Source organism: Taurulus bubalis, assembly GCF_910589615.1.
Source record: "Taurulus bubalis genome assembly, chromosome: 1".
Lineage (NCBI taxonomy): Eukaryota > Metazoa > Chordata > Actinopteri > Perciformes > Cottidae > Taurulus > Taurulus bubalis.
In genome coordinates, this window is record NC_136589.1 from 1,712,567 (window position 1) to 1,726,740 (window position 14,174).

Below are 14,174 nucleotides of genomic sequence, written 5' to 3' on the forward strand. Positions count from 1 at the left end.
CGACGGACACACAGGCGGTATTAGTACATCGATCATGGTCATGGTGATGGTGCTGAAGGTGGTATTAGTACATTGTTCATGGTTATGGTGCTAAAGGTGGTACTAGTACATCGATCATAGTGCTAAAGGTGGTATTAGTACATCGATCATAGTGCTGAAGGTGGTATTAGTACATCGATCATAGTGCTGAAGGTGGGATTAGTACATTGATCATGGTTATGGTGCTAAAGGTGGTACTAGTACATCGATCATAGTGCTAAAGGTGGTATTAGTACATCGATCATAGTGCTGAAGGTGGGATTAGTACATTGATCATGGTTATGGTGCTAAAGGTGGTACTAGTACATCGATCATAGTGCTAAAGGTGGTATTAGTACATCGATCATAGTGCTAAAGGTGGTATTAGTACATCGATCATGTTCATGGTGCTGAAGGTGGTATTAGTACATCGATTATGGTCATGGTTATGGTGCTAAAGGTGGTATTAGTACATTGATCATGGTCATGGTGCTGAAGGCGGTATTAGTACATCGATCATGGTCATGTTCATGGTGCTGAAGGTGGTATTAGTACATTGATCATGGTCATGGTGCTGAAGGTGGTATTAGTACATCGATCATGGTCATGGTGCTGAAGATGGTATTAGTACATCGATCATGGTCATGGTTATGGTGCTAAAGGTGGTATTAGTACATTGATCATGGTCATGGTGCTAAAGGCGGTATTAGTACATTGATCATGTTTATGGTGCTAAAGGTGGTATTAGTACATCGATCATGGTCATGGTTATGGTGCTAAAGGTGGTATTAGTACATCGATCATGGTCATGGTGCTAAAGGTGGTATTAGTACATCGATCATAGTGCTAAAGGTGGTATTAGCACATCGATCATGGTCATGGTGCTAAAGGTGGTATTAGTACATCGATCATAGTGCTAAAGGTGGTATTAGTACATCGATCATGGTCATAGTTATGGTGCTAAAGGTGGTATTAGTACATCGATCATAGTGCTAAAGGTGGTATTAGTACATCGATCATGGTCATGGTTATGGTACTAAAGGTGGTATTAGTACATCGATCATAGTGCTAAAGGTGGTATTAGTACATCGATCATGGTCATGGTTATGGTGCTAAAGGTGGTATTAGTACATCGATCATGGTCATGGTTATGGTGCTGAAGGTGGTATTAGTACATTGATCATGGTCATGGTGCTGAAGGTGGTATTAGTACTTCGATCATGGTCATGGTGCTAAAGATGGTATTAGCACATCGATCATGGTCATGGTTATGGTGCTAAAGGTGGTATTAGTACATCGATCATGTTCATGGTGCTGAAGGTGGTATTAGTACATTGATCATGGTCATGGTGCTGAAGGTGGTATTAGTACTTCGATCATGGTCATGGTGCTAAAGATGGTATTAGTACATCGATCATGGTCATGGTTATGGTGCTAAAGGTGGTATTAGTACATCGTTCATGGTCATGGTTATGGTGCTAAAGGTGGTATTAGTACATCGGTCATGGTCATGGTTATGGTGCTAAAGGTGGTATTAGTACATCGTTCATGGTCATGGTGCTAAAGGCGGTATTAGTACATTGATCATAGTGCTAAATGTGGTATTAGTACATCGATCATGTTCATGGTTCATGTGTCCTGATGGACTTATTAAGGTTTATTAAACCTAACTGAGTATTTCTTCATCTTTTATTAAACATAACTAAATTGTTTCCTGTCGCAACCCAACTGTTGGTTTTGTTGCCTAAACCTAAACCTTATTTTGAAAAACCTGTATTCATGTAACAAGTACTGCTGGATCTGGATTTTACTTGCAGCTATTAAACTGTCTGCTGCTTTACATATACTGATCAAATGCAACAAAAGTATTCTAGAAAAATAAAATAAGAAAGGAAGTTTGAACTAAACAAAAGGCTCCAAAAAAAGAAAGAAAAATCCAGTCAAAACAAATCCTGAGTGCAGCGTTGCCGTATCTATTAGGCCATAAAAAAGCCCCGCTGTCGCCTCACAGATACAGACGGACGCCGCCGTGGTGTCTGCTGTTACTGCAACAAGGCTGATAGCAGCTTTTAATGATCACACCAATGACCCGAGTGGACAAACACATTCCTCATTGCAGTCGTTGTGATTAGATTACGGCTGAATATGCAGAAACGCTGAGACTGACATGCTGAGACCTGCTGGTCTGACTGAAGACCACCTCGGAGTTCATCTCTGCTTTTGCTCAATGCAAACCAGAGAAACAGAATGTGGATTTATGCGTACAGATTCCATCCAAACTCTTAAAACTGAAAAGTATTATTTATTTATTTTCGTATACGGGCTCTGAGCAAATCACCTGCCAAGTATGAAGTCGATCGATTAAAACGGTTGTTGAGAAAATCAAAAGAACGGACTTTTACTTTGAAAAGCAGCAGATACTCACTTTCTGATAGCTTGATAAATACCTTAAATAATCCCTCAGTGAGTCGTTTAAAGGGAAAAGTTCAACATTTTGCTTTTTGGACAGGACCAGGCTAGCTGTTTCCCCCCGTTTACGGTCTTTGTGCTAAGCTAAGCTAGCAGACTGCTGGTTGTAGCTTTACAGACTTACGAGATGGCCTCGATCATGTCCATGCCCATCTCCACGCAGCAGTGGGCGTGGTCGGCTCTGGCCTCTGGCAGCCCAGACACGCAGTAGTAGCAGTCTCCCAGGATCTTGATCCGCAGACAGTGGTTCTCCTGAAAGAAGAACACGAACAAGTCATTACCTCACTATTACTCCACTTTTACCCCACTATAACCTCACTATTACCCCACTGTTACCTCACTGTTACCGGACTGCTACCCCACAATTACCATACTTTTACCTTACTATTACCACACTATAACCTCACTGTTACCTCAATATTACCAGAGTTTTACCTCACTATAACCTGACTATAACCTGACTATTACCTCATTATAACCTGACTATTACCTCACTATAACCTGACTATTACCTGACTATTACCTGACTATTACCTGACTATTACCTGCATACTACCTCACGATTACCCCACTATTACCTCAATATAAGCAAACCATTATCTCACTATTACCTCATTATTACCTAACTAATACCTCCCTATTACCTGACTACTACCTCACTATTACCTCACTTTTACCTCACCTTTACCTCACTATTACCCCACTATTACCTCACTATTACCCCACTTTTACCTCACCTTTACCTCACGATTACCCCACTATTACCTCAATATAAGCAAACCATTATCTCACTATTACCTCATTATTACCTAACTAATACCTCCCTATTACCCCACTATTACCTCACTATTACCCCACTATTACCTCACTTTTACCTCACCTTTACCTCACTATTACCCCACTATTACCTCACTATTACCCCACTTTTACCTCACCTTTAACTCACTATTACCCCACTACTACCTCACTTTTACCTCACCTTTACCTCACTATTACCCCACTATTACCTCACAGGACACAATGAACTGCACGTCTTGCTCCGTCCACACCAGGTGTAGATTAGTACATTTGTTGAAACAAAGAGGTTTTCAATCATAACTTTGCATGTTTATAATGATTTACTCCACAAGATATTTTTACAAGTTACATACACATACGTGTGTGTGTGTGTGTGTGTGTGTGTGTGTGTGTGTGTGTGTGTGTGCGTGAGTGTGAGTGTGTGTGTGTGTCTGTATCTGTCGGGCTTGGGAGAATGCTGTGTCTCATGATAGCCACCTGAGTATCTCTCTAGCTCATGGCTCTGGGAAAATACAAAAAGGCCCACTGTGTAAAGAGCAGAGAGGGTGTGTGTGTGTGTGTGTGTGTGTGTGTGTGTGTGTGTGTGTGTGTGTGTGTGTCTAATACACAGATACAAGGTACATCTGGTGTGGACATAAAAGTGTCCCCTCTTGTTAACAACGCCACTGCACCTGTTGAACTCATGAATATTGATATTCACCTTTTCATAAACAAATCACTCGTTGATCATTAGCTGCACAAACAACGAAGCTTCAGGATCAATATTCATGAAGCTCAGAGCATTACAACATGTGTCTGGCTGCAGGATATTGATGACGGGAAGGAGGAGATATCTTTGGAGCTTCCCTCTGAGCTCTGTATTCAGGGGCTGATAAATATTATAACTATATTATATTGTTTCTATTTTTCAACCTAACGGTAGGGGTGGGAATCACCAGAGGTCCCACCATACTTAAGTCACGATACGGTATTATCACAATACAATATTATCACAATACAATATTATTACGATACTTAAGTCACGATACGGTATGACCACAATACAATATTATCACGATGCTCAAGTCACGATATTATCACGATATTTACAATACGATATTATCACGATACTTATGTCATGATACGATATTATCACGATACTGCGATATATTGCGATTTATTACCTCCTTCAACTGCAAATTGTCCCAAAAAGAAAACTTTGTCAACATATTTGCTCTAATAAGATAAAGTTTTTAGTCTGTTCATGTCACTTCAATCATTTTTTTGGAGCAAAATGGGACAAACTGACCAACACTGTCCTAAATGTTGCACCTGACACACTGAACTGTTTGTATTAGTCTACATAGCATTTATAATTTTAACACTGATCCAGGACCTCTGCTGACCTCACCACAAAACTACTCAGCACCATGGGATGAAAAAACAATTGATTTTATTATTCTAGGACCAAAAAGTTTATAATTTATATAATAAAAGATCGATACTTGGCTTCCGTGTATCGATACAATATCGCCAATACTATGCTGAATACATTTCCCCCCACCCCTACCTAACGGGGTCAAAAGTGTTTTAACAAACAGTCCAGTACTGAAGTAATGCATGTGCATGTTTGTATGTGTGTGTATGTGTGTGTGCGTGTCCTCACCGCTGCCAGCTTGTCAAAGCGGGCGAACAGCTCATTGAGCGTCATCACCAGCTCCTGCGCTGTGCACTGAGACGCCAGACTGGTGAAGCCTTTGATGTCTGCAAACAAGATGCTGCAGAAAGTAAGACAAGAGAGGGGGAGTTTAAGTAAAGATGGAATTATGGTCTCCGTTAACGTCTCTGCAAACCTGCACAGAAAGAAGTGGAAATAGTCAGCTGTGTCTGGAAGTCAATGTGTTTTTTGTGTGTGGTTAAAAAATGGCTAAAAGTAGTTTTATTCAGCACACACAATAAGTACAATATTACAATAAGTGTAATCGATTTACAATTTAGTGCACAATATGACTGAAAAAGCACAATTAAAATACCCTCAATAACTAAATGAAAATCTTTCACACTTGTAAACCCCCAACAATAGCTTTATGAACCATTATTTTTGAAAACCACTTGAAATACCTTTTTTTAGGTTTTTGTACTGAAATCAGGTCTGAAGAGACGTTTAAATGTCTGATATATAAAACAGGTCAGTGAACGCCCCCCTGGTGAATCCTAAAAAGAGTCTAAAGGAGGCGGCTGAGGGTCCTCACTAGGACACCAGTCCTCACACTGGTGAAATGGCTGCTGGTCAGGCTGCACCACCTGTAATCTGGAAATAAAGATTTCTTGATATAGTATTTTCTGTGCTAATGAGGTCAGGTCGGCCTCATCACGCTCACAGAATAAAACAAGCTGCTTCCTGGACGCCTGCAGTCGCTCTGTGGAGCATCACGACCCTTTTACCGCATGGCGTCACACCACGCCTCCCTTCAATGAGCGCGTTTGTTCTCTGGCCACCGATTGGCTCCCGAGGGGGAAACATGTGACGACTCCGCCCGGTCAGAAGGCCGCCGGACCTTAACTCTCAGAGGAGCTTGACTCCTTGAGGGAGACCCAGAGATCACATTATCTTCCCTCCTACCCTCTTTTTTTTACATGTATTTTTGATTATTGTGTAAATACTGATGTGTGTAAATACTGAAGCATATACTTCTATACAACCAGAGGAGTCACCCCCTGGTGGTCAGGAGAGAGAATGCAGCTTCAACACATGAAGCAAAGACTTCTATACAAGCAGAGGAGTCGCCCCCTGGTGGTCAGGAGAGAGAATGCAGCTTCACTTTAAAGAACCGGAGGTTGCTTCCTGGAACACGTTCACAGCTGGATTATAAAATCCTAGATGAACAGAACCAGGGACACTGTCCTTGTCCGAGGGCCAGAGACGGACAGTTTCCAGACATAGAAGTGTCTCTCTGAGTCAGACCCCCACAGGAAGGACAACAGAAAACTATAAATAAACAAATGTTTTCAGACCAAAGCGGCTCCCATGGATCTCACGGGGCTGTTTGTGTGTGTTTGTACATGTGTGGGCCGGAGCTGCTTATGTTCCTATATGCATGTAAAACAAGTGTGAGTTCATTGTTCTTCCTCTTGGCTGCACACATGTTAAGAGCACTAACGTGTCCTAATGAACCCGGGTTTTCAAGACGCCTAAATTTCTTCAATTTGGATCTCAGGCTGCAAAGGATTAAGAGCCCCCCTCCGGGGTCCACGTTTCTGAGAATAATTGATTGTTTTTTCCGTGAGCTGGTGCACGGGAGGCCGAGAGAAACCAGACACTCGACCGGCGGGTCTGAGCTCGCCGGGTGGAAGCGGAGAGGAAGGCGAAAGAGAGAAAAGAGAGGATGGAGGAGACATAGGAAGGATGGAGGAGGCAGAGAAAGGATCGAGGCAGATAAACGTTTTATTACGTTCACACCAAAAGCGTTTGCGAATTTTCGCAGCGCTTTTTCGCGTGAGTTTATTCGCTTGACGCGCTTCATTTGCTTTTTCGCGGCAGAAAGGGGGCGTGGCTTAGACAGTTACTCAGCTTCACAAATTTATTTTTTGCCCGAGTTAAAATATTTCAACTTGCGCGAATGAGGCAAATTTTTCGCAACGCGCCATTCCCGTCAATCGCGCCGCCTGCTGGAAATCTGCGTTGTTCGCGACCATTCGTCCGTGCATTGACTTTGCATGTAGTCTAGTCTGCAGCATCAGAGTCTCACAGGAGGAAAGATGTTAGAGACGAGGTGATGTGAATGAAAGCTGCAGCGTGCATTCAAGTCGTTTGGTGTCGCGTCCTTCCCCAAACCCTCGAGGATCGAAGGCGATCATCTTCTACCGACTGAATATTGTGAGCATATGAACGCCTTGGAGATTAATCTACGACTCTCTGTTTCTTTCAGTTTATATTTTTGATTAAAAAAAAATAATCCACAGAATCCTGAAACCGGTTAATATTAAATGTGCATACTTACGCAACATAAGAGAAATCTGGGCTGCAGGATTAAAAAGATTAAGTTATGAGGTATGAAATACTATGCTGGGATTTGCGTGATTGATTTGAGGTTTGGTGGGTTTATACTGGTGGTGTTTAGGGGGAAAACATGTATGGGACTCTAACTGGTGACTTTATCAACCATCTGAAAACTCTGACTGATTTAATCTGTTAATGCTGCTAATCTTACACTTACAATGAGAGCTTTGTCTTTAAAGGGGATTTCCTGATCAGGACAATGTACAACATTTACAGACTCAAAGTTATATGAAGAGTTACATGGAATATAGGCAGCGATAGACTGGATGATGGGAATGACAGGACCAATGAAGGCACAGCAGAGTCAAACACCTTTACAGTCAGAACAACAGGTCTGTCTCAGGTCCACCACCACAAGAGAAAGGCTCAAAACGTCTCACTCCTTTAAAGTGAAGCTCATATTTGGTGGTTGTATTCAATGTCGTGTAGAAGAGCTTTGGACTAAAAAGATTTAGACGTGATCTTCCTCTAGAACGTCATACCGTGTCCATGCACAAGTCTTTGACGGAGGAGGTTGTGCTGCAGGAAGTCAGCATTTGTACCCTTCCTGGTCCCGCGTCTCGTAGTCAGTGTCTTGTTTTTGGTTTGGTCTGAAGTTAGAGACTAAATGTCCTCACTGAGTGTTGCTTGACCCTGTGATCCTCCAGCCTACGGCTCCCCTGCACCACCTAGATACCTTCATGCTAACCCGACCGCTGTGGCATGCCCTCTCTCTTCTGCAGGATGCATAGGAACACAGAAGGTATCCACATCTGGACAGATTCAATCCCTTCAAGTTGAACTTGATCACATCCCGTAAGAAATGAGAGGTGTGAACCTTCACTGGCCTTACGACTCCATAGTTATCCACATTTCAACCATTCCAATAGAAAGCGATTCTCGACGCATCTACATTTTCTAGAACATTTTGCATCTTTTAAATTCCGTTTAAAAATACAGAAAAGACATCTTTTCAACACCAGAATCCGTGTGAGCAACCTCAGTACAAAAACATTAAAACCAAAAGGGTTACACATGGCAGCTATGAAACAGACCCTCCATCGTAGTTGTTCTGCTCTGCATCGATAAAGTACATCTATCTTAACAAGGCCTGTTAAGACACAGCGGCTCATATCGGTTGCAACTGAAGTGTTGGAGTCGTACAGATTAAACGATCACAAGCTCATCTACAGGAAGCGTGAGGCAGACATCCTGATGATCATAACAAGCACAGGTGTGTGTTCATCTATCACGACATGGACGCTCTTCTGCCAGAAGGCGGCGCCACGCTGACACGAACCGCTCTCAGCTGCCCAGAGCTCATGACCACGGACCAGGGGCTGAACGTACCGACCGGGGGCTGAACATAGCGACCAGGGGCTGAACGTACCGACCAGGGGCTGAACGTACCGACCAGGGGCTGAACGTAGCGACCGGGGGCTGAACGTAGCGACCAGGGACTGAACGTACCGACCGGGGGATGAACGTACCGACCAGGAGATGAACGTAGCGACCGGGGGCTGAACGTACCGACCGGGGGCTGAACGTACCGACCGGGGGCTGAACGTACCGACCGGGGATGAACGTACCGACCGGGGATGAACGTACCGACCGGGGGCTGAACGTACGGACCAGGGGCTGAACGTAGCGACCAGGGGCTGAACGTACCGACCGGGGGATGAACGTACCGACCAGGGGATGAACGTACCGACCGGGGGCTGAACGTACCGACCGGGGGCTGAACGTACCAACCGGGCCGTCAAACCCATGGTCGCCCTCAAAGGGCCGGTTGTAACTGTAACACTATACATGTAACTACTCCTGGAAATATTGCCTTCACACTCGGCTGCAAACCGCCCCGTTGCATGCTGGGGAGTCCCGATCTGATGAAGCCGATAGATAGAATAACAATATTCCTTTAAACACTGAAGTGGCAAACAGAGTCAGACCAGCGGTGGCCTCTTCTCCACTTGAAGGCAGCAAACAACAACTGGGTTGTGTGTTGTATGTTTTCTGATCCTCAGGACACACACACACACACACACACACACACACACACACACACACACACACACACACACACAGTCCCTTCTTGTCCAATGGGCATGTGGAGAACAAAGGTAAGGTCACTTCCCTGTAATTTATGGGATGTTCTCTGGATGCCGGTCTCTTCAGGGCGCTGTTGGCCTACATGGTGTTCTGTCTGGGAATATTTCCCGAGCGCTCACAGGGCGGCCCAAACACACACATCCGCCCCAAAGCCCATTGCATAAGGCCTGAGTCCGGTCTCTCCGCTGAGCCACGGGACGTCTCTTCAGCCTGGAGGACAGACACGAGAGCCGGAGCAGGAACTGGAGGACAGAACGACCTGCATGGCGTCCACAGTGAGGGGGTTCACCTCTGAACACTGCTGACATGCTGATATGCAACTATCGTTCAGAATGTGACCCTATTATGCATTAGATACCGGTCCTGGAACCGGATTATTACGATTGGATGTTCCAAACTAGGTTTTTGTCCAAAAGTTGCATTTTTGAGATTAAAGCTGGGGTTGAGGACCAGTAAGAATGTTAGATTTTAAACATTGTCCAACCTAAAAGTCCAGCCAGTTGCCGACCCAATGAAATGAGCCAATAGCACTCGCTCCAACGCAACATTCAACTCTTCACAACTACAGTATCTATATCTATATAGTATCTATATAGTATATATATATATATATCTATATATATATATATATATATATATATATATATAGATATATATATATATATATCTATATCTATATAGTATATATATATATCTATATAGTATCTATATCTATATCTATATATATATATATATATATATATAGTATCTATATCTATATAGTATATATATCTATATCTATCTATATAGTATCTGATATCTATATAGTATCTGATATCTATATCTATATAGTATCTATATCTATGTAGTATCTATATCTATATAGTATCTATATAGTATCTATATCTATATAGTATCTGATATCTATATCTATATAGTATCTATATCTATGTAATATCTATATCTATATAGTATCTGATATCTATATCTATATAGTATCTATATCTATGTAGTATCTATATAGTATCTGGTGTCTGTGTTTCTGACGGGCAGACGGGTGGAAACGTAACGACTCAAAAGCACAATCTGCCGCAGCATCAAGCGACTTCCTCCCGCCTCCCTCCCGCCTCCCTCCGTTTCCTCTCCCAGTCTTTACTGGGAGCAGTGGGAGCCGTCACTGCTCTTCCTGTTGTTACTCAACCTCTCAGCAGAGACCCAATTACCAGGAGCCGCTGCCTGCTCCCCGACAGGCCGGTCACACCTGGTTAGCTGCCCATTAACCACACACTCATGACCACAGACAGGACTCAGCAGAGCTTAACGGATACAGCTAATGGGCCGCCTACTCCCCTGTGAGTCACGAGAAAAACCATCTACAGCCGGACAATTTACAGAAACAACACATCACCTTCTTTTTCTCCTGTTGTGTGTCTGTTTGGTTTGTTTGCTGGAGCTGGAAATGCAGATTTCTGTCAGTTTGCCTGTAAAGGTCCCGTCTTCACAGGTAAGAACCACCAACACATTCATGAACAGGCCTCACATGCAAGGACCCAACAACTCTACAGGGGACTACACAAACTACGAAGACACTGGACATCACTACAAAGAGACAAACATCAACTACAAAGAGACACAAATCAACTACAAAGACACTGAACATCACTACAAAGAGACACACATCAACTACAAAGATACACACATCAACTACAAAGAGACACAAATCAACTACAAAGAGACACGCGTCAACTACAAAGAGACATGCGTCAACTACAAAGAGACACAAATCAACTACAAAGAGACACAAATCAACTACAAAGAGACACACATCAACTACAAAGAGACACACATCAACTACAAAGAGACACACATCAACTACAAAGAGACACACATCAACTACAAAGAGACACACATCAACTACAAAGAGATACAGATCAACTACAAAGAGACACAAATCAACTACAAAGAGATACAGATCAACTACAAAGAGACACAAATCAACTACAAAGAGATACAGATCAACTACAAATAGAGACACAAATATATGTCAAACAAAATACAAACAAAATATCAGACACACACATGCACCAAAAAGATAAATAAATATATATGTATAAATATAAAGTCTAGCCTCTGTGCTCATGCATGTCTGTTTAAGGGCCCGTTGTTCCATGAACTGATCCAAAGTGAAACAACACAACCTTCTTGGTGTCGGCCTCTTAATTGCAGACAACTCAAACTTTATTGCCATAATTGTTAAACGTCCGTGTTTGCACGCTTACTTATATGTGCTCATGTGGCTCGGTGCTCATGGGTTTCAGTGAGAATAACTTCCGTCACATTGCCTGAAACATTTCCAACACGAACCAACAATCGGAACTTTTTAGATAAGAGGCAACAAATCAGGATAATTCCTGTTAACGATCACATTAATAGTGATGATGAAAAAGAGCTTTTGTGTGCTCCAGCTCCAGCGTACGTGACTTGATGCTTTAACCCCCAGAGGATTTAAGGATTGAAGCCACGGAGGGCTTCAATAGCACCTATTATGTGTGGAGGTTCTTCCACCTGACTGTGACGGCTACAGGCCACTAACACTCTCCTTTTGGGCTGCTGATGTTCCACACACACACACACACACACACACACACACACACACACACACACACACACACACGCACACGCACACACACACACACTTTCACCCGGATGCAGGGTTGTGTTCCTCCTCAAGGGGGCGACAAACCAAACAACACAGCTTGCACCTGTCCTTTTTTTTATGAACTCAAGTGTTCTCACTCACTCACTCACTCGCAATAACATACTGCTGGTGATTCAACACGGCATCAATGAAAGAGACAAACAACATCCCGAAGCCCGGATGAGGACGAGGTCAAAGCCATCAGTGAGAAGACAACGGACAAGAGATCAAGGAGGCCTTTCAGGTCTTCCAGGTGAGACGAGGGTAATGACCTGCTCTCCATGTGCTGCACGTTCATCTGTGGCGTATATGGAAGCATGCATTCAATCAATTCTAAAGGCTTTACCAGGACGAATAACCTCCAAAACTTATCCAAACAAAAGATGTTATTTCCATTCAGGAATAACATTAAAACACAGTGTGAGGATGACAAAGAAGGCTTCAAAAGATATGTTCGGTTTGGACCCACGGGGTAAGACCTGGACCACGTTGTGATGCTGTGAAGCTCTACCTCGCTGTAAAGACACTGGACTCCTTTGACAAAAACAGTCCCTTTACCCTGCTGGTCCATCGATGCCTTCATCAGTTAGTTAGTTTGTGTTATTTTCTTCAGTTTACATCCACTTTTGTTGATTTTATGACTTTTGTATTTGCTTATAATATTGATCGAGGTGAGATTCCTCCTACAGCAGATGACGACATTGTATTACGCTCTGAATGGTTAATCATTCTGTATGAAAATAAAACACTCAAAAACACAAAATACAATGCAGCCTGTCGTCGTGGCAACGCCTGGCACTTCCTCCTCCTCCTCCTCCTCCGCTGCCCGTGGGCGGCTGCACCAGTCAGGATTAACCGGGATTACAATCACGGTTTATTTTACCGTTTCAGTTTGCGACATTTCAAACGTCGTCGTTGAGCATTTCCTCAACACGAGTGTGAGATGGACAGACTTCTTTCTGAGGTCTGAAGGTCTAAAGGTCTAAAGGTTTAAAGGTCTAAAGGTCGAAAGGTCTAAAGGTCTAAAGGTCTGAAGGTCTAAAGGTCTGAAGGTCTAAAGGTCTGATGGTCTAAAGGTCTGAAGGTCTAAAGGTCGAAAGGTCTAAAGGTCTAAAGGTCTAAAGGTCGAAAGGTCTAAAGGTCTAAAGGTCTGAAGGTCTAAAGGTCTGAAGGTCTAAAGGTCTGATGGTCTAAAGGTCTGAAGGTCTAAAGGTCTGAAGGTCTATAGGTCTAAAGGTCTAAAGGTCTGACGGTCTAAAGGTCTGGAGGTCTAAAGGTCTAAAGGTCTGGAGGTCTAAAGGTCTAAAGGTCGAAAGGTCCAAAGGTGGAACGTAGGACGTGTTTCCTGCACTGGGTTTACTTTTATAATCCCTTGTACGTCTACGCTCAATAAGCTTTGAGTTGAGCTATTTTTAATAAAATGCTTTTAATCAGGTTAGCTTCCATCTGTTATATAGTGAGTGAGTGAGTGAGTGTGTGAGTGTGTGTGTGGTACCTGACGTTGTCGTGCTTCTGGATGTAGATCTTGTGAAACATCATGTCCTCCTGCTTGGCGTTTATGTCGGCTTTCATCTCCATGGCAACATGGCGGGGAAGCACCGAGAGCAGAAGACGTTCCTGCAGGAAAGCGTGGGAGTTAAGGGGTGTGTGTGTGTGTGTGTGTGTGTGTGTGTGTGTGTGTGTGTGTGTGTGTGTGTGAGACACCCTTTAGTGAAATGGAATACATATCATAATAATTTTCATGACGTGAGTTAATCTTATAAACATGTGCGTGCCACTTGCATATAAAAAACATAAATATGTATGTATAAGCTATATAATAGCAATAATAATACTTTTAAATAACATGCATTATGTTGAAAAAACATGTTACAGCTGAGGATCAAGACACTGCAAACTAAGAGCATCTTTTAGTATTTGAATTATTCAAAGTAAGTAACGAAGGGTTCTCAGACCAACAAAGCTTGGCCTACAGAACCACCTGTGTGGATGTCTGTAGGTACCCTTAGAAGGTGGAAAGGGGTTCTGGGTAGATCTCCAGAGGGGGTTCTGGGTGGAACCATTGAACCACAGAAGGGTTCTCTG

General features: G+C 43.1%; 1 protein-coding gene across 1 annotated transcript in view; it reads right to left on the minus strand.

Annotated features, from left to right (window-relative positions):
- adcy5 (adenylate cyclase 5) overlaps positions 1-14,174 on the minus strand; it is a gene marked incomplete at both ends in the record, with an annotated part of 82,918 nt that overhangs the window by 30,679 nt on the left and 38,065 nt on the right. Inside the window, 3 exons of the mRNA XM_079225477.1 lie at positions 2,612-2,739; positions 4,931-5,042; positions 13,585-13,706. Of these exons, the coding sequence (XP_079081603.1) occupies positions 2,612-2,739; positions 4,931-5,042; positions 13,585-13,706 (362 nt within the window). The remainder of the gene's footprint in view (positions 1-2,611; positions 2,740-4,930; positions 5,043-13,584; positions 13,707-14,174) is intronic.